Source organism: Spizellomyces punctatus (assembly GCF_000182565.1).
Source record: "Spizellomyces punctatus DAOM BR117 chromosome Unknown supercont1.2, whole genome shotgun sequence".
NCBI lineage: Eukaryota > Fungi > Chytridiomycota > Chytridiomycetes > Spizellomycetales > Spizellomycetaceae > Spizellomyces > Spizellomyces punctatus.
In genome coordinates, this window is record NW_015971538.1 from 82866 (window position 1) to 109090 (window position 26225).

Below are 26225 nucleotides of genomic sequence, written 5' to 3' on the forward strand. Positions count from 1 at the left end.
ACAATGTTTGTTCATTAATCCAACTTTTGTGAAAAAGATTTCTCGAATGTTTGCAAACATGCAGTGTATGTGATGCTTGGGCCAACATTGACCCACTGGGCTTTAATTTCACGAGTCTCAATACTTTGTACTTCTTCTCACTTGACAATGCGGTCTAATGGAAAGGGCCATGAGGTTCCCCAATGTGTTGAGGGAGGAGCATAATCCAAAACTGTTCGGGCACGTCGATCATTCAAGTCTTTTCTCTGGCGGTAACACTTGGATTGCCAGCTGCGATCAACACTTTTTCATGCAGTATATGGTTGCCAGAATGGAAAACTCACATCCTATTAACCATTCTCTGACTCTTTGTAAAATCATACATGTAGCGTGCTGGAACGTCAGAAGAGCAGCCTTCAGCAGCACTGCGGAGTTGTTTCAAGTCACGCTGACCAAAGCTATTTCATTCGAACCGGCGGCAGACAGGCTTATAAAAGGAGGTCCGACCTCTCGCTTTCTCGCCTTTTTTCTTTTACTCCCCCACTTTTCCGCATTCACTACATCATGCAGAAACACATTCTTGGTTTATACACTCCCGTTGTTGTTTTTGCCGCTGTCTGTACTGGGTGGATACTAGCTGAACGTGGTAAACAATCTTTTCCTACAACTTGAATATATATCGAACTACCAGAACAATGTACGAGGATAGTGATTATGACGACCGAGGAAATAGAGGGGACTGGCGATTTCCTTCTCCCCCGCCTTCTCCACCATACGAGCCGAATTGTTTAGTCGCTACGGATGTCACTAGACAAGTGACAGAGGATTCGACGGGAACATCCGTATCCGACCAAAACGCACCCCCATCGCCCCCGTCTTCGCCATGCTCGTTTATTTCACACTCTCGATGCTCGCGAAGGAACTCGGACCTCCCTCTTTGTCGGCTCCCGTCTCCAATCTCCCTAACTTGTCTAATAGACGGTATGGACATCAGTGACGATGAACCTCCATCCAACTCTGCCCATACCTCCTCCAAGGCCTGTTGGCCTGCGAATATGCCCGCCCTTTGCCTATATACAATTTGCAACTACCTTTCTCTATCGGATCTATCACAATTTTATTGCACCTCCCGGACCATGCACAACTCGCTCTCATCTCTGCGTCCCAGTATCCTTTCACAGCGATTACTCCAAGGTCGGCATTTATCCGCGGACCTATTTGCTGCATTTATTTCGGGACATTCACCATATAGTCATGTCGCAAGGGATCCACAATCTTTTGGAGGTCGTAGCAAAGTGTACGCACGTCTACGTCGTGATCAACACGTGGTGGATGCCTTTGTTGGGGCGCTAGTAGGTTGTGTGTCTATGGCTAGGGCAGATGGAACGTGGACATTGGGACGTAGGAAGGCACAGCTTGATTCCGGAGGTGGCGCGTTAGTCGATCTTTGGGACGAAAGTGTGGCACGCATGGACGCCGTCCGAGCACTCCTCCTTCTCTGGCCCATTGTTGACGCCGTCAAGCGCGCCGCAGAATCCATAGTCCCACCATCCTTGCCTCAACCCACAAGCACCCTTGATCGTGACCCAACATCCCCGTCTCACTCGCTACTCTTACCTCAAACCCTTCTCAACACCGCTCATCTCGGTCTCGCCGCTTTCCCTACCGACGCACTTCAACTCACTTGGTACATCTCCTACCACGCAGCTCGACAAGTCGTCTCGCGCTTTCAATTGGCTGGATGGACGTCTCCCAACTATCACGAAGGCATGATTGGCCCACTATTATTCTCAGGACGGGACAAGTTGACAGATATGCTTGGTTCAGAAGATGATGCACTAGTGTGGGACTGTGTCGGGGAGTTTGAAAAGTGGATGGCAGTCTTTGGGGGATGGTGTCCTTTAAGGGGCGTATTGGAGAATGAGCTTTTGGCAAGGCAATGAAAATAGGAATTAATTTGGGATTTAATCTTGCTGTGCGTTCAGAAATTGGTTTTTTTTATTCTGGTAAATGGTTGCTTGTTCATTTGCTACTCTTTCCCTCGAGCGAGGTTTTATCAAACCTCGAGGATGGGATTTTAATAATATCGTATAGGAGCCCAAAGCATCGTGTCACTTGGCTATTTTAGAATGCAAATGCAATAATAAAAGGCACTGAGAAAAAGAAAACAAGAGGATAGAGCACAAAAATCTATGGTTTGTCTATACAAAAAATCACGAAAAGTATCTACACAAAAAGTACAACACACCATCTCTAAACCACAAAAAAAAACATTACTACTCTAATCAGCACCTTCTTCACCCACTTTGATAACTCTCACAAATACCTCCTCCAAACTAGTCTGAGTAACCCCCCAATCACAAACCCCATTTCGCGGGCCCCCCACTGCCATAACCTCGAAAACACGCGCAATATCTCCATCAAACTCTGGAGTAAAGATATAAGACACTGTCGTGGAAAAGGTTTCCAATTTTTGCCACGTTCCAATGGCTTCTTCATATTCCGCTGAGGATTTGAGCGTACCCCATTTCGCTAGTTGACGGCCGGGCAGTACCTCGCCTTCAACAAACGCACAGGCTCGGGCCAGTTTTGAGGTGGTTTCGGATGTTATAAACAGCTTGAAACCCGAGCCGTAGAGCTGCTTGAGGCGGAGTTGGGGCCCAAGACATCGGAGAGAGCCTTTAGACATGATGCCGATTCGTTGGCAGCATACTTCAGCTTCCTCCATAGAATGCGTTGTCTGTGTCACGTCGGGAGAGTTAGTGGAACTGCGGTTCAGAAGGTAAATGCTTGTACACATACCAGCACAATCGTCTTGCCGACTCGAGCGGAATTGATAATGTTCCATATGACACGTCTAACCTCTGGATCCAAACCGGTCTAAAAGCCAACAATGAGAAATTAGTCACTAGAACCAAATCTGGAAATACTATGCGGAACTCACCGTTGGCTCATCCAGAAACACAACTTTTGGATTTCCTACAAGCGCAATAGCAATGCTCAACCTTCGCTTCTCTCCGCCACTCAACCCCTTCACCAATCTCTTGTCATAACCCGTCAGCTTGACAGCCTCCAAACTCGCCGCAACTGCCTTGGCTTCGTTCTTCGCCGGAATGCCCTTCAACCGCGCATAGAAATAAATGTGTTCATCTACGGTCAGATCCTCCCAGAGGACATCAAATTGGGGACAAACACCAATCATTTTGTACACTTGTGATGTTTGGGTCGCAATATCGTAGGAGGCGAGGGTTGCCTTGCCGGATGTTGCAGAATAGAGGCCAGTCAGGATTGATATGAGAGTCGTTTTGCCCGCGCCATTGGGTCCGAGAAGACCAAATACAACGCCTTCTTCGATGGCGAGTGTAACGTCTTTGACAGCTATTTTCGGAGTCTTGCGTCCGTTACGAGGCGCATAGGCTTTTCGCATGCCTTTCATCACTAGCGGACAATCGGCGCGATACTCGTTATTATAAACTCGCTTTCGCTCCATTCGAACATCCTCATCCTCATCGTCAGATCCAATATCGACGGCCGAATTGGGTTGAGCCGTGGACGAGCTTCCCTTGGCTTTCTTGGATTCCAAAAAGGACGTAACTGGGAAATGCCACGGTCTGCGGATTCCAAATTCGGAGGGAAGGACTTGGTTCAGATATGCAGCTAACCCCATGAACACCACAGTCTCAACGGCCATAAAGATCATAGCAGTGAAGACCTCATCACCCACTGTGACATTGTCGAGCGTATAAGGCTAGAGTGTTGTTGTTAGAGATTATATGCGAAAAACTCGCGTTCCATCATATCCGCAACTCACCCTTCTCTTCCCAGAAAAGGACGCATTATTGATCACTCCCAGACATCGGTAAAAGGCAAAAGGAGGCCACAAAAAGAACCCCGCTGGAGCACTCTTATCCGCAAACAGCTGATCCGTAACGAGGGATATAATCACGCCGCAAAGAACCGTAAGGAACACCATTACTGGAATACCGCCATGTAAGATTCTCTCAACCACAGTAAATTAACGGTATGAATGGGACTCACCAAGTGCATTCCGACTCTTGCTGAACAAACTTGCGAAAAAGAAGGCCAAAGCAATTTGCACAAGACCCCACAATAGGAACAAGATAACCAGGACTGAAAATTCGGTTCGAATAAACATGTCTAGACGCGCGGCAACGCCCGATACCAAAAATATTGTGGTCGATAGGATATAAAGGACAAAGAAGGTCACATAATGCGATAGATAGTAGATTCCGGGTCTAAGACCGTTCTGGATAAGAGTACGAATTGAGTCATCCATGAGAAAACAGTGAGTCCATTGCGTTTCACGTACCATACGCATCATCATCAACACCCTGTCCTCCTTCTCACGAACCAGCACAATCGTAAAGATAGGCAACAGGAACGACACTCCAAAGGGGTACAGAATCCTTCCAATCGCCCCACTGATGGGAAGTTTAATCTTTCCATCACTCAGTTGAGGAAACAGACGCGTGCCTTGAGTGATCACCGTAGTTCCCAGAGCTGCCGGATTGCTGAATCGTAGAATAGCATTTGACAGCTGTGACAGCTGAACAAGCTGTCGTCGTCCAGCGGTAGGATAGCCAGCAGCATTAGACAACCGTGAGTCCGTGCCCATAGCCATCGTGTACGCATAGTTTTTCGTCGGATGGTTCAGGTTGGTGAAATAGACATACCCATATGGCATGTCAGATGAAACACGAATCACATCCTGGAAGAACTTGATAACATCAGCGGAGGATGGTGCGGTATCGAAAATCACGTGTTTGTCCAATCCAGCCAAGTTCTGCAAGACTTTGTTTAATCGTTGTCCAAGTTCCGCGTCTAGTTGGGGCACGGTGCCAAATGCGGTTGGGTTGAGCTCGAAGTACGGAACCTGTTGTAAGCTCTTGAGAACCAGGGCATTCACATCCACATCCACAAACCAACGCGGCTCAATTGTGTCTAAAAGACCATTTGCGGAGGTCGCAGGCTTAAACATGGGAACCTCCGGTCCGCCGCCAATAGTTTTAGGAATCTGATTGAGGTTTGTCAAGGGCGGTTGCTGCGGTGCACTGCCAATATCGGCCGGGTTTACATTTGGGGCGGCTCCGACAAGTGCCCAAGGTCGCATTTGATACTGGGCGAATGACCGCGCAAGACTGTCGAAAGTCGAGGCAGAAACAAGGAATAAGTATCGTAGTAAGCATGCCATATATTGTCGTGTCTTACCTGACTGCCTGTCGTAGAGCCGCTGGATCCGCCAAAATCTGCGGTGCCAAAATGTCCAACCAACCACTGGACACTTCGGATGTGTACGCACTAAAAGAAATGGGAGAAAATGCGGTACTTAAGTAAAGTATGCCAAGGTTTAAACTGTTCTCGCGTTGCAACACACCTGTCCTTGATTGCATACGCATTCTGCTGCTTCCTGAGAACCCTCTGGTAGATATTTTGATCATCCCTCGGATATGCCTCCCCAAACCAACTCACGCACGGTGTCTCCGTCACCAAATCTTGGGCACTCCGTGTGGTTGATCCAGTAATATCCAAGTCTGCAATCGCCAACAATATCACGCTGAAGAAGTTGACGTGTTTGGTCACACGGGACGTCCGGGGAACAACTCCTGGTGTCGTATTGAAGATACCCGGCGAAGTGAAGTTGAATATCGGCCAGTTTTGCTCATTTACTGACACACGATCGGAGCAGTAAACAATGTCAAACCCGCGATCCTGGTTTCTCACAATGTTGGCAATGACGAATCCGACAATGCTTGACACCAAAACCATGATCAATGGACACAATCCAATACAGCAAATGTTTGTAAACCACTGACGCCGCTGGAAACTTAGTGCCTTCCTCGCAAGCGCTCGCACTTGATATGAGGAACGCTTGTCGGGAGGCCCAAGGTTGATAGACGCTGGATTTGTTTGTGCCGAGACTACAGATGAGGCAGACGAAGATGGGATCAGGTGTGTTTGACTATTTGCATGTCGAAGGCGATAGTCAGTCCGCTGACCTTGCGTTTGCCGAGTTTTTTCCATGGGCCTTTGTTGCATGGAAGGAGCCGATGCAGGCTGATTCCTGTACTGGGATGGCTGCGGGGGTTGCGGTGGGGATTGTTGCGGGGGTTGCGGTGGGGCTTGCTGTGGAAGACTCATGCTTTGTGGAGAGGTTTGGGAAGCTCCTTGAGGGCGCGTATATGTCCATGTATTTTGCGCAGGTTCGACATAGGCCGCGCTAACAGGCATCGGCATCAACGTTGCTGGCCCTGGCGGTGGCTGCGTAGGTCGTACCGCAGGCGCTCCTTGATGATATCCATCCACATACATTGGATAAACAGGTCCGTGCGGTACAGGAGCTGGATAGAGTTCGTAATGTGATGGCGCTTGCTGTTGCGCGCCTGCATGCGGTTCACCGCTCCCAAGCGCATAAAAACCTTGAGATGACAACTGCTGCTGGTGTTGCGGCTTTGGACGAGCCGTTGGGTCGCGCGTAGGGTACATTTCATAGGTTTGCATGCGTTGAGGTTGAGGCGGTCCTCGCGCATACCGTTCATCTAACGGTTGCATTTCTCAGACCAATTGCCCCCCTCGAAAGACTTTAACTCTCTGACGTCCGAGACAAAACAAGACTGATAAAACCTTGTAAGAAAACGACCAGATGCCCCGTTCTAAACGTTCGACGAGAGCCAACCAACACTACAAAGAAAGTAGGAGATAAAAAGGAAACTTGTCAAGTGTGATGTCGCGCGCGCTGCATTGTCCCCCTTCCCAACTTACTACTGCGCAAAACTCCAATACTCTGTGGGAATATTCCCTTCTTAAACAAAAACCCACAACGGCAAACGCGCCGCATCCATTTGCGGTTTTGGAAAGAAGATTTTTGTGTTTCAAGAAGAGGTTTATTATGATTTTCACAGCCACCCATAAGTGTTCTTTATTTACGGGGATTGTTTTTTAGGATGCGACGAGACTTGGCGAGTTAATGAATTGTGGGTTCCTTCCAGCAGTTTTTCACTGCTTATACTACTACTACTACTATTCCAAATCCTTTACCTTGACCCTCGGAACCACATTCATACTCATCAACTCCTGGAACAATAATTTACAAGCATATGGTATCTTCACCTTGACAACCCCACGGCGACTCTTGCAATAGTTGCAATATCCATGCCAGCCACCCACAAGCCCACAGTCGCCACACATTTCACAATCATAAGCATCAGAACTGTACAAGAGTCGCTCAATGAGAAGCGCCGCTGTACCGTGTCCGATCAAACAATCGCGTTCCATCTCTCCTACTCGGAGACCTCCATCTCGCGATCTGCCTTCGGTCGGTTGTCGGGTAAGAACCGCACGAGGACCCCTGTATTGAAGTCACAGTTAGCACCAGGTTTTACTAAATTGGACACAAAAAAAAACCTTACTTTGAACGAGCGTGCATCTTGTCCATCACCATGTGCTTCAGCTTCTGATAATACACTGGTCCGAAAAAGATGTAGGCTTGCAATGGCTCGCCAGTGATACCCGATGTTAGATAATCCTTGCCAGAATAGCTGTATCCGTTCTCAATCAGAATTCGAGACATATCATCGACTTTACTCCCGCCGAAAGCCTGAAGTGATAAACAAGAAATTTAACAGGAAGCCTACCAAGAACATTGTCAAATGTGCTCCCCATCTTACCGTTCCATATTGCAGCTGCCCAGCTAAAACCCCTGCCTTGCCAGCCAACAACTCAATCATCTTCCCGACTGTCATACGTGATGGGAAACCGTGAGGGTTCATAATGATATCGGGAACAACTCCATTGTCTGAAAATGGCATGTCTTCTTGTTGAACGATGATACCGCAGACACCTTTCTGTCCGTGACGGGACGAGAATTTATCCCCAAGCTCCGGTCTTCGTGTTTGCCGGATGCGAACCTTGACCAGAGTCTGATCTTCTTCATTGGTTGTAAGTAGAACCTTTAATGAAAAAGTTCTAGATGAATAATTAACCGTGTATAGAGCCACACCAGAGAAACCTACCTGATCAATGACAGCGTCACCTGGGTATTTAAAGCTAGTCGGGGCAGACTTGTACTGGACCGCGGTTGGATCTGCCCCCATGAAATGCCCATGCTCTCCACCTTCCGTCGCAGGCGCAACACGTGGAGCGGTTTCGACAGGACTTTGCTTATTGATAACGATCTGGCCAGTATACACTCGTTCCCCTACGCCGGCGATACCATCGTCGTCCAAAATGTCGAATTTCTCAAGAACGTTGCCATGCTCATCTTCACCCCGATCTGCGAGTCGGTCATAAGTTTGATTGGGGTACGACTTGATCATTGTTGAAAACTTTCGCATCACTTGGCATCGACCGAATCCTCGATCGACAGAGGCCTGTTGACAGTATTTGTTAGATCAACACCTCGCAAGTAATATGGCTGTTGTTATATTTACCTTATTCAGCACTAGAGCATCCTCAATATCATATCCACTGTAACTCATCACAGCCACCGTTGCATTTTGTCCAGCAGGCAGTTTATCATACCCAATCAATTCTATAGTTCGTGACCGCACCATCGGCTGTTGAGGATACACCATTAGATACAAGAGGGTGTCGATGCGTGTGAGTTGGTTGTAGGAAATAGCTCCAATCGCCTGTTTACCCATAGCGCATTGGTACGTGTTACGTGGCGATTGGTTATGGTGAGGGTAGGGAATCAGCCCCGCAACAGCTCCCAAAACGGTAAAAGGTGCGATTTCCACATGTGTCGTGTTTGGTAAAGCCAATGCGGTATCCGCTCGAGAGTCGACTACCTTCCCAAAGAGTTGGTCCGGATTATACACGATATCTTTATCGTACATGGCAATATCCGTGTCCGTTTCTTCGTTAACATCGAGATATTCGACTTTGCCTTCCTCAATCAAATCCTCAAAGGTCTTTACACCTTGAATGATAGATTTTACATCCTTATCTGTCACCAGGCTCTTCCCTTTATCAACGATGATGAGTGGTCGACAGACACGACCACCATCGCTACTGATATTCACAGTTCGCTGTGTCACGGTACGATATACGGAAACAAAAGGTCCCACTCTCCCAGCGCGGCGCAATCGCCGGAAATCCTTTACAAACTTTTCCGGATTTCGGTGAACACCAAGGATAACACCGTTCAAGAAAACCAAATACGTGTTTTCCTCATACAAGTCTCCTCCAGTAAGTATGTTGATATCCTCTACGCCCAATATGAATGCAAGACGTCTAATCGTCGCATCGTCAGAATCGGTGGTGATGTGCGTCATCAGAGCCAGGTTCTTGATCAAACCACAAGCTTCACCTTCGGGGGTATCAGAAGGACAGATGACACCAAATTGCGAAGTCTAACAAATAGAGATATCTTGCTGTTATTAAAACATTTTGCGTGAAGCTACGGTTTAGTACCTACTTGAAGAGCACGAGGGCCAGAAACTTTGCGTGTCTTCTCAAACTGACTGCTGATACGAGTCATCATTCCAAGAGCTGAGACGTAACTCAGTCGAGAAAGAACCTGCGTAACACCAGCTCGCTCCATCTTGAAACGTTTGACATTCCAATTTCCGGATGAAATGGCACGGAAAAGTCCATCAGTAATGAAGCGGGAGGTTTGAGCGACTGCAGAGACGGCATCGTATTGTGAAGTTCGGTTGGATCGTTTAAGTTGTGTGTCAATGGCACGCTTGATATTTGCTTGCCATGATTTGAATAAATCTTCAAAAAGAAGGGATAACAGCTGGCCTGCACTGGTCGGCAAACAATCGGTCAGCTACATTTAACCACGTTTCATATCCTCCTGCTGACACTCACAGTTCCAGTCGCTTATTTCCAACAAAGTCCCGATCATCCACAATACCGCCGTCCTTAACCGCCTGCAGTGTTCGACGAACCATCAAAGCAACATACACAGCCTTCGGTCGAAAGTTCCATTGACCATTCACATCCTCCACTGGGACGTGTGCAAGAACTGTTGTCGCGAGAAGATCTCGCGCCTCCTCGAAATAATCTCTACGCATTCCAATTCTACTTTTTGCTGTAGTGACTTTCACCTTTCGTCCCAACCAATCCAGTGCTTGACGTTGTGTGTGGACTGATGGGTCCAATAATGCAGACTCCTCCAGTGATGGTGAGAATAACTCTAGGAACTTTTCATCATCGCCACAAATCAACTCGGCAATTTCCCGATCAGATTCAATTCCCATTGCTTTCATCACAACCACCACTGGCACTTCAGTTATGAAACTGTTGTGCTTCATTGTCACTCGTCCGGTTTTGCCGTAGACTACGTTGGTTTTACTCTTCTTTTCGTGCGTAGAACTGGTTACGGCAGCGTTGATAAAGCCCATCCGATCTGTTTCTACAATGATTCGGTTCTTGGACAATTGCTCCTGGATAAGAATGACCTTTTCCACACCCCGAATGACAAAATATCCACCTTCAGCGGAATATAAGCACTTGCTAGCCATGAATCAAATCAGAGTACATGAACACCTACCTGGATCCAAAGGGCACTCCCCCATTTTGACCATGTCCTCGGGCGATTTGCCAGTAAGAACGCATCGATTACTCCTCAACATAATTGGCATGCGTCCGACTTCAATGCCCCTCTTCTTCACCAACTGCTTGCCCCGAACATATTCGATGTCGACTAGAATTGTACCAGCATAGGATATATCCCGCAATCGACATTCATGTGGAGTCAATTCATATGTGACTCCCTTGCGCGCATCGTAAGCCTGGGGATACTTGACTCGGATATCCCGGAACCTATCAGGATGATACGATCATCTTAGAACTCGGTAATATGTCGCAAAGCAGGCATATAATGTCATACTTTAGCCAAAAAGTGGGATCTACATCACTATCCACCTTGGCATTCGCCAGCAGGATCTGTTTCATTTCGGTTTCTATGAAATAATTGAACGAATCGACGTGCTGCTTGATCAGACCCTTTGTCTGGAGGAAGGCAGGGACAAGTCTCCATTTGTCCTAGAAAGGAGCAGAGTCAGTAAATATGCTCAGTGTTCCTGGTAGTGATATCTGCAGCAAGTACCTCGGCAGCTGTGATAGGATCGGTCAGCTTTTTGCCATTGTATCTCAAGTCATCCCTTGCCATTGTGTCCATTTCAAAGATGGAGCTTCCCTTCCCTCTACCAATTGGCTCGCCCACTCCTGCCCTCCCACCGCCGTTAACAGCGTGTGGAGGCATTTTGCAACCTCTCTGTGCAGATCCTCACTCTGTCAAATAGGTTACTCGTCAGGAAATACAATATAACTGCCCGAGAAAAGAAGAAGGATTCTTACCACAAGATCTGAAATATGGAAAGGGCTTACAAGCCAACTTTTGGTTTCGACTTTGAATCCTCAGTGGGGCAACAACTTGACGAGAACTGCGAAAATGCCGCACAGGCTTCCGACTTCTGCCCAAACTTGACAGGCTCAGGGTGTACAAGACAGCAACAAAGATACCTACTGCTGTAGCAAGCGATATATGCCCCAAAAGACGCTAAAAAAACTTCAAATGTTGTCTTGCACAGGCATGTTGAAATGCTTTCATGGTCAAGAACGATCTTCGCTCATGAATTGTTTTTGGTAACTATAGCAACTAAGCTCTACTGCGCACAGTCATCGCGTCATCTTTTTGTTGATATCGAATTTCCACACCTTATTTTTCTTACTTGGCGTTTCCCGACTGGAAGACGCCTCCGGTGCTGCGGGAAATGCTCACAAGCTAACTTGAACCTGCGATCCTCACGCAGCGACAACTCTCTTCCTGTCTCATGCGGAAGGTGGTGGTAGAGGAACAGCGATATTAGTATGGAGGCTCCTCCAAGTGGGGCCGCGACGAGTTCACCCTCCACCGCTACGAACTTGGCACACATGGCTGCACCGGAGGTGAAACTAAAGAAGGAGACGCCCGTTGCTGATTTCCTGTTTGGCTCAGTATGCATAATGCATGTACACAGTTCATAAGAGGTCGATGCCTTACACCTTCTATTTAATAGGTCGCGGGCATGGTTGGAATGCTGTTCCAGTTCCCATTCGATACCATCAAAGTACGCCTGCAATCTCAACCCTTGTCCAAGGAGGGAAGAGGGACATTATTTCGTGGTCCACTGGACTGCTTTCAACAAGCTGTAAGAAAGGACGGTTCCTTAAGTTTGTACAAGGTAAACCGATGGAAATTCATATATAAATGGCCTGGCGGTTCCTGATGATTATCGACAGGGGCTTTCCGCGCCTCTTGTAGGATCGATGCTGGAGAACTCGGTTCTGTTTGTAGCTTTCAACCACATTCAATCGATAATACGGGAGTTTTTGAACAAGGACGTTGGTGAACCGCTGAATCTGGGTCAACTTGCGGTTTCTGGATTTCTCTCGGGCGCTGTAGTGTCATTTGTGTTGACCCCTATTGAATTGGTGAAGTGCAAGCTGCAAGTTCAAGATGTGCTATATTCGAATCTCTCCACTAGTTCCGTGGGTACAGAGGATAGCAGCCGAACGCGTCGGGTACCTTTTCGCGGTCCTGTAGGTGTTATTACACAAACCATCCGAGAACATGGTTTTATAGGGCTTTATCAAGGTCATCTAGCCACGTTTATCAGAGAAGCAGGAGGCGGTGCGGCTTGGTTTGGCGCGTACGAAGTCATGGTGAAGTACTTCATCAACAGATCGACCAACCCTGCAGTTAAAACAAAGGAAGACCTATCACCATGGCACATAATGGGAGCTGGTGCTGTGGCTGGAATGGCATATAATGCAACGTTATTCCCTGCCGACTGCGTCAAGAGCCGGCAACAAACGGCAGAGGGGAGTGCTTCGTTTGTTGGCGTAGCAAGATCCCTATATAAGGCCGAAGGATTTAGAGGATTCTATAGAGGATTTGGGATTACCGTTGCCCGAAGCGCGCCTACGAGCGCACTCATATTCGCCACCTATGTAAGTGGGAATCGTGTATTGCACAGCGAAGCCTGACTGACTGTGCTATTGTACAGGAATTGATGAGCAGACACTTGGCAATACCGGTGTAGCTCAACGACCCGTCAATGTCATGCCTTCTGTTGATCTTCATCCTAGAGATAAGGAGGAACATTTTTTTTTATGTATTTAGACAGTTTTGAATGAGCATTCGAACATGTGTGTCGAAGAGCGAAGTATACCCGTTATTAACACCGTGACTGGATAGAATCAAGCGCTAAGCACCCTAATGATCGAAGAGATTGCCAGCTATTGATGCAATCAACCAACAACCCTCTCTTCCCGGCTCTAGATTTCCGCCAATGGCTGCGCCGGGAACGCCCTGTTTATCGGCCAAGCTTTATTATGCGTTACATTCATCGTTCTCTGTACCTGTTCACAACCAGTATCTACCATGCGACATTCCTTTGGCTATTTAGCGCCTATTAAACTACTCACTAGATACCCTCAAGGGCGTCAGGTACTCTTCCTTTACAAATTTCTCGGTCTTACATGACTTTTCATAATCCTTGGGGATCATGCGATCAACGTGCTCCATAAACGCATCTAGAGTGCACAGACTGTCATCTCCCTCCCGGTGTTTGCCGACTGGAGCACATGCAGGGATGCGGAGTGGTTGACCATTGTAGAGCATTCGGACATAATGTGGTGGTGGATTGATACCGACCAGACGCGACCAGACTGATCGTTTGTGGGATGCTTCTTCAAAGAGTTCAAAATTTACCTAAAGCGGCGTTAGTGAGGTGACTGTTAAGGTGGGACCTGCGCGGTGTGGAAGTTTTACCATGGCCGCGAACGGTGGGTAGCGTCCGTCGCTGACCTTGAATGCTGTGAGCAGAGGACCGATGGTTCTACATAGAGCAGGTGAATACACATGTTGCAAACGGAAGTATTATACTGCTGAAAACATAAACAATCAGCCAACTCACGTATCATGTGCGGAATATATGGCCAACTTGACAGGATCGCGATTACGAACTGTCTTTTCTATCCTTGTTTTCAAATCGGAGAGCAGACGACCGATAGCCAAACTGGCCACATGCTCTGAATTCTCACCTGCTCCAAACCTACTCTTGCTTCATCAGAGTCACCTCCTCTAGAGAACACCTTGTGTGTCACCCACCATTGTCTCATCGTAATGCTCTCCAACTCGTCCATATCTCTCTGCGCAACCCCCTTGGGCAAAGGCAGACCGTGTCCTTGCATGCAGGCAAAGATATCATACAGCGCATGTATTTGTAAGAGGTGAGGTTTGTCGATATCCGTGCCGAGATGCGACAATCTTCTCAAGAGCATCTCGGTCTCCTTTTTCAAACTGGCTTGCACGGAAACACGGAACTGTTTTGATACAGCATTGAGATAACTGCAGTTTGGATGTGGGTACATGGTTTCGTTTTTCATAGATCTGACGTGTATTGTGAGATTTGCATCTGCTTCATCCACTCGTGCAGGGGGAGGGTGCAGGCCATCCAACAAGTACTGGAGTGATTCGATGGTACGCGCATAATCCGTGCTTCGAAGATAGACACGTTTATGATAGTCCTGGCCCATCGTCCCTTCTAGGAGACCCAACTTTTCAACATAGAGCTTCCGCAGGTTGATCCCAGCCTCCCTCATGGTCTCTTTTCCTTTATCTGTGAGCTGTCCCTGAAAACAGTCTCCAGTGCGCACAGCAGTCTTTAACTGGGAAACCGCTTGCATTTTTTCAATGTCATGGTCTGCCGGGTTGAGAAGAACACGATTGAAGTGGGGTGGGCGCTCCAGGGGAGGAGTAACTGAAGGGTTCAATACTGTAAGGAATACTCAAGCGGAGGAGGGGACCCTGCTTTCGTCATACCAGTATGTTGACTCTCTTGTAAATCCCCGCCAACTACGTACAACGCATGCAGAAAGGGAGTCAAGTGGCAGCGGTTCCACAGCCCAGGTGCCTGTATGTTTGCAAAGAATGGATGTGCAGGGCTACGTTGGCCTGGGGGAGGAGAACATTCGTAAAGTAAACAACAGTAGATCTCCATATGAACTCTTTCTCACCATGCCTGTGAACAACTTCTACGAGCTTAAGCTTCAATGATGGAGGGTAACGCTCTGCAACGGTCGCCTCATCTGGCAGTGGAAACGGCATCTTGTTTAGATGATGACCTGTTCGACGGTGACACTCTGAGCCGACACTCACGAAGCTAAGCCACGTGTTGCTTGTCTGAATCTAGTTGTTGGAAACTCGGAAAACTGAGAGGGACTTAATACCTTGAGGATCGCTATTTAATTCTGCCATTTTATTTTTCTCGATATTGACCATGTATGAACGTACACAAATGGACATGCCAGCAAGGCGGTGAAATGCACAATGGTGTACACCGCAAACATTCCAGCATTCTTGTTTATGATGATGTTCCATTATCTTTACTGCCATGCCTATAGGCAATTCAATGTAGACAGCTGTCCTCTTTACTTCATCTGCTTCTTTGATCCTACGATTACCCTGGATAACTACTTTATGTTGGAACCCGCCACAGGCTTTGAGGTACCAAGAGAGGCTGAACTAGCTTCAGGTGCTGCGTCTCTATGAGACTATCCAGGGTCAGCGGAGTCAGCTGCCTTTTGGCTTTGTTGGACGGAGTGGATGATGTGAGAGATGCTGATCGTGCTGAAAGCATGGGGGTTGTGGTGCGTGTCGACGTTATCCCTTGCGATTCCATGCTGGTGCTGTATATCGATGGCGTGGACGGCGCTGGTGTACTTGCTGTGGAGGCACTTTCCGATCTGTCTTCTTTGAACTCGTCATCAGAGGGCTGAGAGTCACTGTCACTCAATGAGTGCATTGAAGCCTCCTCTGAACGATTTTCCGATTCTGACGGCGCATCTTGTTCATGTACTTCCGGCCGCGGTTCATCGATGATGGCCGTAACAGGTCTCTCTTGTTCGAATACATTAAGCTTACCCAGACTTTTACGATCACCGCTATCCAATCTCATTCCCGGACTATTATTACTGACATTCATAGCATCAACTTCCTTGGCGCGAATCGAGCCGCGATCACCACTGTGCCGATCCTTGCCAATAAAATCTTCCACAGCCACCATGCCGCGGCGCGAGGCGGATACAATGGCTCTCGTAATTCCTTGAATATGCTCCCGCTCCATTCCTGAGCTGCCTTCTTCCTGTACATCTTTCTGAATATTGTCCGTATCGGCTGTTTTGAGACCCCTTCTAACAATGATATCATACTCGCGATCCAGATCATAAGCAGCAATGTCCGATCGGTTGTCATCTGCGCACATAATCTCAGGATCAAGCACGCTACTATCATCAACCTCTTCGTCTTGCTCAGAATCGGCGGATAGCAGCCGATTGGAGACCTCTTTATTTCTGATCAGGCTATCTGCCATTCTAGTGAAGCGATAAAGGTTGTGTTGATACTTGGACTACAAATGGGGATATGGTGACTTTGAGATCCACAGAGAGACAGTATATCAAGTACTTACATCATGGGTGAGCTTGACATCGTCTTCATGCCAGACCTGCTCAGAAGACTCTGAGAGCTTAATAGGTCGGGTGAGAGACGGCATGGGCGGAATCGGAAGGAACGGGGCTATGAGCTGAGCTTGGCCAGTTGGTTTCGCACCAAAATTGAATTGAGATCTTCGCTTTTTTGAGGTCCTTTTCTTCTTCTTGAGTGTACTAGGCCGCTTTGGCACTGGCTTCGATACCTTGGGTGTAATTGGCATCAGAGGTGTTTGGACCGTTTTATGGTCCCTGAAGGCCATTGCCCCTGGAGTTAAAAGCCGACCAAAGAGAACTTCGCGAGACGGTATCCGGTTAGCGAGAGACGTTTGCTCACTATCGGCTGGCAGCCGGCGAAGGTGATGCGGATGTGATCGATGCATCTGTTGGACGATCTCTCGATACCAAGCTGCTGATGTCCATGTTGATGGCACGAGGTTTCTGTAGGTTTGTGGGCTTGTGGGTAGTCGCGTAGGCAGCTTCTATCCATGCTCGCCTGCGTTAATGCCAGTTACAGTATGAACAAAGCTGCCACCTTAACTCACCTGTCGTTCTTGAGCGATGTCTTCATCCTTTTTCCGCGCTAGGAGTCTCTCCATTCTGATCTTTGATCTTGCCGCATGCTCCATAATCTCTTGTCGACGCTGTTCTCTGTACTCGTTCCTTTTTCTTTCCAAAAGCGCTATAATAGCTTCTGTATGGCGGAGGCGATCGATTGACTGGGCTGGATTTGTAGAGCGACTTTTTCTCAGTTTGGGCGCAGGGCGTCCAGGTATTCTAGACGGAATTAACCGCAGTCTGTTGGATATCTTTGCATTAACCAGTTTAGCCCATAAACCTGCATTACTGACAATGCTTTATACCCACCTCTCTTTGTATGAGAGCTTTTCAGCCGGTACCTCCACCGGGCCAGACTGCTCGGTATCTTGGAGGTTCTCGTTGTCATCATTTTCCAAGCTAATCTCCGAAGTCATAGCTCGGGAGCCGAAATGTGACCCCCCAACGCTTTCGCTTCCAGCTTTTCCAACATTGGGAAGCCCAAATGCTAGTGATCCCTTTGCAGATACCGACGCTGCGAGTGCGACACCGGGTGTGAGAGTGGATGCAAGGGAGAAGGTTGAAGCCTCCAAAGACCGACGGAGGTTCTCAACCGGATCGAGTTCAGGACAAACCGGTAAGGAGGGCGCAGAGATCCCAACCCGCTTCAACGACATTGCTGTTTGTATTGGACACGACCACCAAAGCAAAGCGATTTGCAAACCAAAGCTGAGTTATGCCGTAAGCAGAAGCCCGTGACGGGTTGTTTTTGCGGCGCCGATCTGTCGGTCCGATCGATCAGTTCGGGGAGAAAGCGGAGGGGCAAAAACCACCCACCAGGATTTGCAACTTTCATTTCTTGATCCGATCCAAAAAAACAGCTCTCGTTTCGATCGATCAGCAAAACTCAAATTAATGCGCGATCCTTCAGACAAAACATTGGGAAAACAACGTCTGTGGGTGGTGGAGATTTTAGAAGGTTGGCAATGGTCATTAGGACAGCATCCAGGAGTGTTCTTTGAAATCGAGAATGTAGAGCACGTTTATTAGAAAATGCATCAACGATTCAAAGTCACTATTATGAGCGGATGCACTGCCGCTGAGAATGAGCTTAAAGATGCCGATACTTGTCAATCACCCCTAATACTTGTTAATACGTATACCTAATTGCAAGAGACCCCATACGTCATCTCTATTGGCTTGCCGTGAAAGGCCAATATGGTTTTTTCATCAGTCGCCGTAATGATATCTTTGTCATCCGTCACCATGCTTCCTCAAGAGCTCCTAGAGTACATATTTGTACATGTCAGCGACCCGCAACATTTGGTGCTAACCTGCAAAAGATTCTTCATCATCGGTCAGTCGGCATCCATTCGATTACGATGGTTGAAGCATCAGTTTCCATTGCTACCAAGGCTGCACGAGTATGCTGCGTTTCAGGTATTCAGGCAGCAGAGTGGATATAAGAATATCAGCAGAGTAAAAGAGCTGGTACGACATCCGGTTCGGCTTCTTAGCGATGCGCTCTTGGCCAAAATGGTGTTGGCGTTCGATTTTACGGAAACGGTGGAGAATACGACAATTAGGTTGCTTGACCAGGAACAAGTCGACTCGGATCTAAGGAAATCGCATACAGCAAACTCTACCTCTCAACTCTTTCCTGCAGAATGTTCACTACCATCGACGAATTCAGACAGCCGAACCGTCGTAAACACGATCTTAAGGTTCTCGGTCGCTGTTGGGTACTCGCACACCATCGAGGCGATCCTTCACCGTCATGCATGTCAACTTACCGCCAAAGAAATAGGTATCGCTCTTGCGTTTGCGTTTGCCAGCGGAAAACTTTCTTCCATCCATCTCCTCCTGGACGAACTTGAGATGGGATCTATACAGCAAATTGACATAACGGGCGTGGACGTGGCTTTCGAGATTTTCTATCACCTTGTGACGGATGCAAGATTGGGCAGCAATGCTTGTACTCTGGTGAAGCGTTTGCTAAGAATATTACCGGCCGCTCATCATGTGGGAATGTTGGACAAGTGCTTGTACTGGTTCTTGACAAGTCCTCCCGTTAGTAGGAAGGGATTAGTGTCGAAGAACTCGGATCTTTCGTGTCCATCGTACTCTCTTTTAGATATCTTACTGAACATCCGATGTCGCACCTACCGCTCCCACCCCCAACAGCTCCCCCTTACCTTTGGCCAATTATCTGAATCAGCCTTACTTGCATTCCTACAGTCAACCTTTAATACCAAGCTGCTGGATATCACGGATCCTTTCATTCGATACGACCTCCTTCAAGGCATACTTTGTCAAGATCGGGAATATTGTCTACGATATCTAGTTCAAATTCAGAAAATGGACCCGAGATTCGACAGCGATTGGTGTCTCAGGTTTGCGTGCATGTCTGGGAGCATTGGATGCACACAGTTCCTGGTAAACGAATGCATGGTTGATGTGGCCGTTGGAGGAGGCTTGGTCATCCGTGAAGCTTCCGCGAGCGGGAACGGCGAAATCCTTGGTCTGCTGCTGAGGAACGCATCGTCACCCATTCCAGTAAAGATACTCAATGCATCACTTATTATCGCCGCTGAAAACAATCAGATACGAACAAGCGAACTGCTGCTTCAATACGGAGCAGATCCGAGAGCAGATGGCTATATGCCATTGCGAATAGCGATATGCAGAGGTTATAAAGAGGTGTTGGATGTGCTTACCCGATGCGGTGCTGCTTCCTCCATGTATGGGCAAGGGGAGAAGGGAGTCATGGATCAGGTTGTTCATAAATTGAATCTAGGACGAGGGAAAGCGATTGACTTTACATCAACTTGATGATTGTTTTTATGGAGAAATAAAAGACTGGAAGCTTGAAAACTAAAGGAATTAACAGAAAGCAACTGCAGGCTTTAAGTAATATTGCAACATCACGTGTCCCGATCATTGTGTAACACCTGCTGTAAGCTCTAAGCCTCACCTGGCAAACTTCGAGCTGTCAAACTCAACTTCTTGCCTCGCTTCACAGCCGTCCACCTTACTCAGACAGTGGGTACGTAGCAATTGAAATATATATTTAGGCCAGCCATTCTGTCCAATATGATCTTCATTTATCTCGTTGTTTCCAAGCATGCCACGAAAAGAGTTTCAGCAGGATGTTTCCAAGCTGCTAAAGCTTCAACAAGCGTTTGATGAGTCGTCTTACCTTCGAGGTACCATCAAATTCTACCACTCTCCCTTCAGCCACATGTTCCTATGAGAGTCTGCTCAAGATGCTTGGTTATTGAAAACACATCATCAGGTCTAGCACGCGGGGACGAAGATGGCATGCTGGTTTTCCGCTTCCATTATGCAGGTCGCCGCCGCGTGGACGTTTCTCTAGTCTTTAATGGTACATTCTCATCTCATTTGACCCAAATTACTCCCTGGTGGACTGACTTGTTCTCTGGAGATCTGCACACGTATCCGGACGGATGCTCAGGTTTTTGCTTTCTGGATGATTCGCATGCGGATTTTCGAGCTGCTGGCGGTAAGTTATTGATATGAAGTAGAGCATACGCATGCAATCTATTGATTTTAGCTTTCCGGTGTAGCCGCAGAGGCTGTCGCAAATGTACCCATTTCACGGCAGTCAATATTTCAATGCTTTGAATCATGTATTATTCGGTTGTGTGACATCTTCAAAACTCCTTCGGATCCTCTTCTGAGGATATTGGCAAAAGGAACGGAAGCGTCCAATAGTGAGGGGCAGGTTGAGCGTGGTGAAGTGGAGACTTTTGAAAGCGACTCGAGCGACGACGATTGCAACTATGGTTCGGATCTAGATGACTCGATTAGTGATCTCAGCGGCATATCAGACCGGATGCGCGAACTGTTGTTGAGAGATGTCAATGAGCTGATCAGCTGCGGGTACAAACATCAGGGGTATTTAACCTGGCCTGCTGAAAATGGGTATGTCCGTGAAAGTTGGTGTATTCATGTATATGTGCTTCATCTCCTTTATTGACTCCGCTTAGCTTTATTTTGTACAGCAGTATCTGGATACAAGAATTAGTGAACTCTGGCATTCTCACTCAGGATCAGTGTCTGGCATGGAATTTAGAACCATCAAAGTATATGTTCATGCTGATGAAGTTTGGCCCAGAATATATCGAAGTTCTAAGAAAGGTGCATATTGGAATCAGTGCGGTACCGATCCATTCTGTGAGTCTTTAATGCTGTTTGTTTATTTCAGGACAACATTTCGTATATAAGAGGGTGCGTTAAGCGTTAAGTCAATTAAGACATTTGGATTCGCATTTACTGGAAACGTATATGGATGTCCAGGATGGACACTAACCCAACAGCGGCCTACCATCCGCAGCCTCTAGTTGAATTTCGGGTCGTGACAGGAGATGTACCCTCCCTCTCAGCTACAGACGGCATCGGCATGTTCCAAGCAAACACCGCAAACAACGACCACTTACGCCTGCAGAACAAGACCAGACAGGAGACACGCAGGACGATCTTGTCACCCTTCTTTTTATCTTGGTCTTTGGCCGACATTCTCAACAGACGATTCCTCGTGCTATTGTCGTATAGGCTACAATTTGGTTTGAATTGGTGTGTGCGGTTTAACCACGTACTTGGTCTGGACTTCCAACTTAATCATTGATTCCATTCTGAATAGGGCTGGCGCCGAGCTTATGTATGAAAGGCGCAATGCTATATCCGGAAATCAGCCGGATCCATGCTTTCCGTCCGGAGATCCCCATACTAGATCTACTGATTGGGACCTCTGTCGTTCCGCCGATGCACAAGAGCTTACTTTCATCCAACAGCATCGACATGCAGATCAGCTCAACTCCCTGTCTGCGGATCCAGCTGATAGTACGTCAAAGTCCAATCGGTTTCACCATTATTTAAACTTTCCCTTGCTCGCTCTTCGCTATGTTATCCGCCGTCTGGCTCTGGCATCACGATTTTGTCTCGTGTGTCATCGACAAATAAATAAAGGTCTGTGCGATGCAAATGACCAACTTTATGTCTGATTCTAAAGTCAATCGGTAGAATTCGAACCTTTGAAGCCTTTTGTTTGCGATTCTGCGTTATGTACTTATCAGTATTTTCATCTTGGCTTGGGAGCATCCATCGAGCAGGAGGTAATACTCGAGCTTATCATTTCTATTGCATTGCGTATCAACTTGATCCTCGATCCAGATTATCCATCATCCAGGAGTTGTGGATATGCTCGTGTCGTTAGCATATGTGGCAGCGGCGAACCAGAAACTTGACCCTTTTCCGCATGGCGTTGGTTATATGAAGTTTGCTGTGCATCCGAACGCTGGCCAAATTTTATTGCGCGAGGGGAACTTTCTGTCTGTTCAGGTTGAACCCTTTGTTCGGCTGGCGGTAGGCGACATGATTGAGGTGACTATTCCGTGGATTACCGCCTTGAGAGTATAGGCGTTTTATATTGGTTCACTCGCAGTATTGTTATCAAGGCCAGAATTTCCGAGTCAAAGTGCTTGCAATCGACGACTATCTTGAGATCTCGGACGAGCTACCGATAATCAATAAAAGATCAGTGTCCTTTCAAGATCAACAAATTCCCTTCAAGATTATCGAAAATCACTGGCTCGGATGGCCGATAAGACAAGCTGGGGCCGTACGTGCACACGAGCATAAGCTCGTGGTTCAGACCTTGGATCAATTACCTCCAATCAAAGACCTACAAAACGCTTTGAATCAGCAGTTGGTCACCGGATTCATGCAATCAAAATGGAGCCATCAAACGGAGGCCCAAGAAGAAGACAGTATGAACGCCAATGTGCTGGACAGGGAAACGGAGTCGAAGCGGCAAAAGATGCCCCAAGATTGTCCCACAAAACAAAGCCCGTCGTATGTGGACCGGGGAAAATCTTTGACATTGCGGTCGACCCTGGATTCCATCAATCGTCTACTGTACCCACTTCTGAGGTGGATCATTTGCAGTAACCGTAGTCATGTCAAAGAACTGGTAGACGATAAAGAGAAGGTTGCAGGTGTTGGGGTTGGTTATTGGCAGGTCAGTGAACGATCATTTCAATCTTATCATACCCAGATATGCTAGAACGTGACTTTGCAGTTTAAAATGGTCATGAGCAATCCTGACAAAGAGGAGCGATTTTTGAAGGAGCAAAGAGCGCTAACAGCAAGAAAGCGTAAGTGTTGGATTTTGCAACTGCAAGATTCAATACATCTCTACTGGGAGAACACTGAGTAAACTGTCAATAGATGTCAAGAGCCTTTGGGCGTTTCACGGTTCGTTCAAATGCCTGCCAGTGGACTCAAGAAAGTATACGATAACCATGTTGAGCAGGCAGCCCACTCTATAATTGGCACAGCATCCTACGAACCGGACTGAATTTCAACCAGTGAGTACCATTCTGAGTCGGACTACCCACCACGAAGGATATTCAAAGTAGCTATTACCAGAATCGTTCACGGCCGATCATATGGACACGGCATATGTAATGTCATCATTCTTGCATGCGAATGACTATAAGAAATAACATCTATCATTCTGGCAGATCACGCCTTTGAGTCTGTAACCTCCTTGGGGTATGCCTCCCGCAGCTCCGGCGGATGGCCAGGATCCAAAACAGGAATCAATCTATGTCTGAGTTTGAACGAGATTGTGAATTGTCCAGAAAACTTCAGTTGCACGACCCCATACTTGTGAGTTTACAACTGTTGATGAATCAATCAATCTGTAGCCATACCTTACTAATGTAATTACCATCCTCTTTTTAGGGTTGTTCCCAACAGTGAGGAAAATCGTCGATTTTGTTGCTTATCGGAGAGCTCATTAACCTTTTGCAATTACGCTGATACCGCACGCAGTTGATTGGGTACAAACCCGCTTTTTGTTCGTTCGTCGAAGTTATTCAGGTACTCCGTCGCAGCTTCACGCAATGTTAGCATACTGATCTTAATTGATGCGCGCATTGCTAGCTAGTGAAACGGCCTCTCAAACCGAAAGTCTAGATCAACAATTTACATGCGAAGCAGACGGAGTCACCTATGTTCCCATGAATGTGAATTACACGCCTTCAGATGGATACCAGCGTCCGATTCGCGTCCCTTTGTCCAGCGCGATAGCTCCAGTCCCTGAGAGTCCGGAACACAACTTTGTGGATCCAGGGTTATTGCAACTTGCGAAAGAAGAGGAAGCGCGAACTCGACGGAATGTGAAGCGTCAGCGGTCTGTCGAGCCCGTGGACGTGCTCCATGGAGAGGATGACATGGTGAATTTTAATGCACGCGCACCGAGCAAGCGGGAAAAGTAAGACGAAAGTCAGAAGGTTGACGATGGGGAAAGTGTATGATCGAGTTTTGGCAAATGTTAATGATGAGGCTATTTAAACGTAAGAGTTACGACGGAGGGATGCGAGTCATCAAAAGTTCTGGCACAGTGGTAGAACCACCTGTATGATTTTGGAAATAGCATCAGTTTTTGCATGAAATGATGGACGTATGTGTTTGTACTCTATTAGCTTGAATCTGGCGAAAAGCAGTTAACTATCACAATTTATACATAACAAGGGGGATTGCCTGTCGCAGCGTCAATGCGATCATGGCTGCTCGTTGCATTGAATATGATCTCCCAGTAAACATATCTTTGTGAAATGCGACATGCATAAAGTTGAGCCCAACATAAAAACATAATTGGGAAAAAAATCCCGGCGTCTTGTTGTAGATTGCTCCCTTCGTGGATTGAACACGAGACCTTTAGATCTTCAGTCTAACGCTCTCCCAACTGAGCTAAGGAAGCTGTTGTTCTGCCCCTGAAAATCAAAATTAATGAGCATAATCTTTTTCCATTGAGTTTGACGAAATGGGGAACGGCAGTGACTGTCTGGACGTGAGGCCATGAGTGGAAGTGTACATTTCCTATTGTAAATACGACCAAAATCTGTGCTATGATTGTCAATATTTCCTTCAAGGCCTACTCCCTAACGCAGCTAGCTAGCTAACTAGCCACCTACATTTCATACAATACGATAAAGTTCCCTTCCGTATCCTGACATTCAGCGATAGTGCCATAGTAGGTCTTGTGTTTAGGTTTGAGCACCTTTCCACCAGCGGCAACAACTTTCTTTTCAAACTCTTCGATGGGCTTGGCATCAAAATACAAGGTCGGACTAGCGACCTTTTCGTGATCGGCGATAGGCTTGGTGTTTTGTTGAGGGAAGCCTCCATCAACTTGTGAAATTTACTCGTCAATAACAAGTATTATGGCATATAAAAACGACAGACAAGCTCACCCCAGCCCCATTCACTGTTCCTCGGTCCAGAGGAGAATCCGACATACTCCTCGGCCCACTTGGACACATTCCAGCCAAAGACATCTGCATAGAATTTTCCAGCCCGATCAGCATCCTTGGCAGGGATTTCGACGTGACAGAGGTTACGACCGGTTCGGGGCGGACGCGCATTCTTCTCGTCTTTCAGGTAAGCCCTGATGGCTTTGTATACAAAGTCCACCCAGCCGGCTTGCAACCTTTCAGCGTCTTTGGAGGGAACATTGATGTGGTTAAGTACCACTCGTGCACCGCCATGTGGACGGGGGCTGATGGTGGTTACGACTGTCGAGGAAGGAACACTTGGCTCCCAGTCTTCCAAACGCCATTCTTGAACTATCGATGGGGTTAGACCCTTATAAGCCGGACATATACTTATACGGCCCATAGTTACCAATAAGCTTGTTGGGCACCAAATGGAGGATCTTGTACCTGCAGAAGCCGTCTCCTGCGATCCAGTCGTTACCCACTTCCAAGTTTCCTATTATATTTCGCAGATAAACTCAAGAGTCGTGGCAAACATTCTCTTACAATTCTCTACATACCTTTCCACACTGCGGTACCAAGTGCTTCCCCATACTTTTCTCCGTTGGTAAGAACCTCATAAACTGCGGCGGGGGAAACACCAAAAGCTTCGTCCACGAAGAGGTCAACCACCGTCTCCTCTCCATCTGCCGCAATCTTCTTGACAGGCGGTTCCCCGTCAGCCTTGGCCTTGGAGGGAGAGTCATTTGCGCGCTTGCCGGTTGCCGTCATGGTTATTGCAACTAATACAATTTCACTGCGATGTACTGCTACGAGTGGAAGCCGTCAACACAAACCCCCTGCCAGAACACTGTTTTGTGGGGAAGGAGGGGAAGGCACGCTGTGCCGCGTGGCGTATGGAGA

The 26225-nt window shown here is 47.4% G+C and overlaps 9 protein-coding genes and 1 non-coding gene across 11 annotated transcripts; 4 read left to right on the forward strand and 6 right to left on the reverse strand.

Annotated features, from left to right (window-relative positions):
• The first annotated feature begins 503 nt into the window (after window positions 1-503).
• On the forward strand, window positions 504-2202 carry SPPG_00891 (uncharacterized protein). Its single transcript, XM_016749220.1, has one exon. It carries the CDS (start codon window positions 675-677, stop codon window positions 1920-1922), a length of 1248 nt encoding a protein of 415 aa, XP_016611442.1. The 5' UTR covers window positions 504-674; the 3' UTR covers window positions 1923-2202.
• Window positions 2094-6796, reverse strand: SPPG_08886. 2 transcript variants are annotated; one of them, XM_016757034.1, is made up of 9 exons: window positions 6760-6796; window positions 5375-6678; window positions 5209-5298; window positions 4310-5138; window positions 4018-4246; window positions 3791-3954; window positions 2924-3727; window positions 2782-2859; window positions 2094-2719 (listed from the first exon to the last, which is right to left on the reverse strand). In XM_016757034.1, the coding sequence occupies exons 2-9, from the start codon at window positions 6547-6549 to the stop codon at window positions 2261-2263; spliced, it is 3828 nt and encodes a 1275-aa protein (XP_016611443.1). In that variant the 5' UTR covers window positions 6550-6678; window positions 6760-6796; the 3' UTR covers window positions 2094-2260. The 2 variants fall into 2 exon arrangements, with proteins under 2 accessions (XP_016611443.1, XP_016611444.1); XM_016757033.1 differs by having other exon boundaries at window positions 5375-6796.
• Window positions 6797-6861: 65 nt separating this feature from the next.
• SPPG_08887 (DNA-directed RNA polymerase III core subunit RET1) lies at window positions 6862-11551 on the reverse strand. Its single transcript, XM_016757035.1, has 11 exons — window positions 11308-11551; window positions 11057-11241; window positions 10838-10992; window positions 10499-10770; window positions 9814-10438; window positions 9416-9749; window positions 8427-9350; window positions 8010-8366; window positions 7665-7946; window positions 7407-7594; window positions 6862-7345 (listed from the first exon to the last, which is right to left on the reverse strand). The coding sequence occupies exons 2-11, from the start codon at window positions 11210-11212 to the stop codon at window positions 7018-7020; spliced, it is 3621 nt and encodes a 1206-aa protein (XP_016611445.1). The 5' UTR covers window positions 11213-11241; window positions 11308-11551; the 3' UTR covers window positions 6862-7017.
• A 106-nt stretch (window positions 11552-11657) lies between these two features.
• On the forward strand, window positions 11658-13251 carry SPPG_00893 (uncharacterized protein). Its single transcript, XM_016749221.1, has 4 exons — window positions 11658-11946; window positions 12009-12173; window positions 12232-12942; window positions 12999-13251. The coding sequence occupies exons 1-4, from the start codon at window positions 11821-11823 to the stop codon at window positions 13032-13034; spliced, it is 1038 nt and encodes a 345-aa protein (XP_016611446.1). The 5' UTR covers window positions 11658-11820; the 3' UTR covers window positions 13035-13251.
• Window positions 13252-13256: 5 nt separating this feature from the next.
• SPPG_00894 (uncharacterized protein) lies at window positions 13257-15167 on the reverse strand. The gene is made up of 6 exons (XM_016749222.1): window positions 15013-15167; window positions 14819-14950; window positions 14105-14756; window positions 13911-14048; window positions 13766-13832; window positions 13257-13705 (listed from the first exon to the last, which is right to left on the reverse strand). Exons 1-6 carry the CDS (start codon window positions 15101-15103, stop codon window positions 13412-13414), a joined length of 1374 nt encoding a protein of 457 aa, XP_016611447.1. The 5' UTR covers window positions 15104-15167; the 3' UTR covers window positions 13257-13411.
• A 66-nt stretch (window positions 15168-15233) lies between these two features.
• SPPG_00895 (uncharacterized protein) lies at window positions 15234-17705 on the reverse strand. The gene is made up of 4 exons (XM_016749223.1): window positions 17350-17705; window positions 17028-17280; window positions 16464-16964; window positions 15234-16403 (listed from the first exon to the last, which is right to left on the reverse strand). The coding sequence occupies exons 1-4, from the start codon at window positions 17694-17696 to the stop codon at window positions 15474-15476; spliced, it is 2031 nt and encodes a 676-aa protein (XP_016611448.1). The 5' UTR covers window positions 17697-17705; the 3' UTR covers window positions 15234-15473.
• A 215-nt stretch (window positions 17706-17920) lies between these two features.
• On the forward strand, window positions 17921-19982 carry SPPG_00896 (uncharacterized protein). Its single transcript, XM_016749224.1, has one exon. It carries the CDS (start codon window positions 18238-18240, stop codon window positions 19849-19851), a length of 1614 nt encoding a protein of 537 aa, XP_016611449.1. The 5' UTR covers window positions 17921-18237; the 3' UTR covers window positions 19852-19982.
• A 161-nt stretch (window positions 19983-20143) lies between these two features.
• SPPG_00897 (uncharacterized protein) lies at window positions 20144-24323 on the forward strand (the record flags this gene model as incomplete). Its single annotated transcript, XM_016749225.1, has 18 exons — window positions 20144-20225; window positions 20315-20542; window positions 20607-20964; window positions 21030-21180; window positions 21248-21270; window positions 21340-21615; window positions 21683-22008; window positions 22063-22154; window positions 22213-22422; window positions 22484-23059; window positions 23120-23195; window positions 23269-23299; window positions 23358-23408; window positions 23470-23504; window positions 23565-23712; window positions 23788-23801; window positions 23878-23925; window positions 23989-24323. The coding sequence occupies 18 exons, from the start codon at window positions 20144-20146 to the stop codon at window positions 24321-24323; spliced, it is 3060 nt and encodes a 1019-aa protein (XP_016611450.1).
• A 412-nt stretch (window positions 24324-24735) lies between these two features.
• Window positions 24736-24808, reverse strand: SPPG_10021. Its single transcript has one exon. It is a non-coding gene; the product is annotated as a tRNA-Phe (tRNA).
• A 66-nt stretch (window positions 24809-24874) lies between these two features.
• On the reverse strand, window positions 24875-26225 carry SPPG_00898 (uncharacterized protein). The gene is made up of 4 exons (XM_016749226.1): window positions 25883-26225; window positions 25732-25818; window positions 25302-25673; window positions 24875-25239 (listed from the first exon to the last, which is right to left on the reverse strand). The coding sequence occupies exons 1-4, from the start codon at window positions 26091-26093 to the stop codon at window positions 25019-25021; spliced, it is 891 nt and encodes a 296-aa protein (XP_016611451.1). The 5' UTR covers window positions 26094-26225; the 3' UTR covers window positions 24875-25018.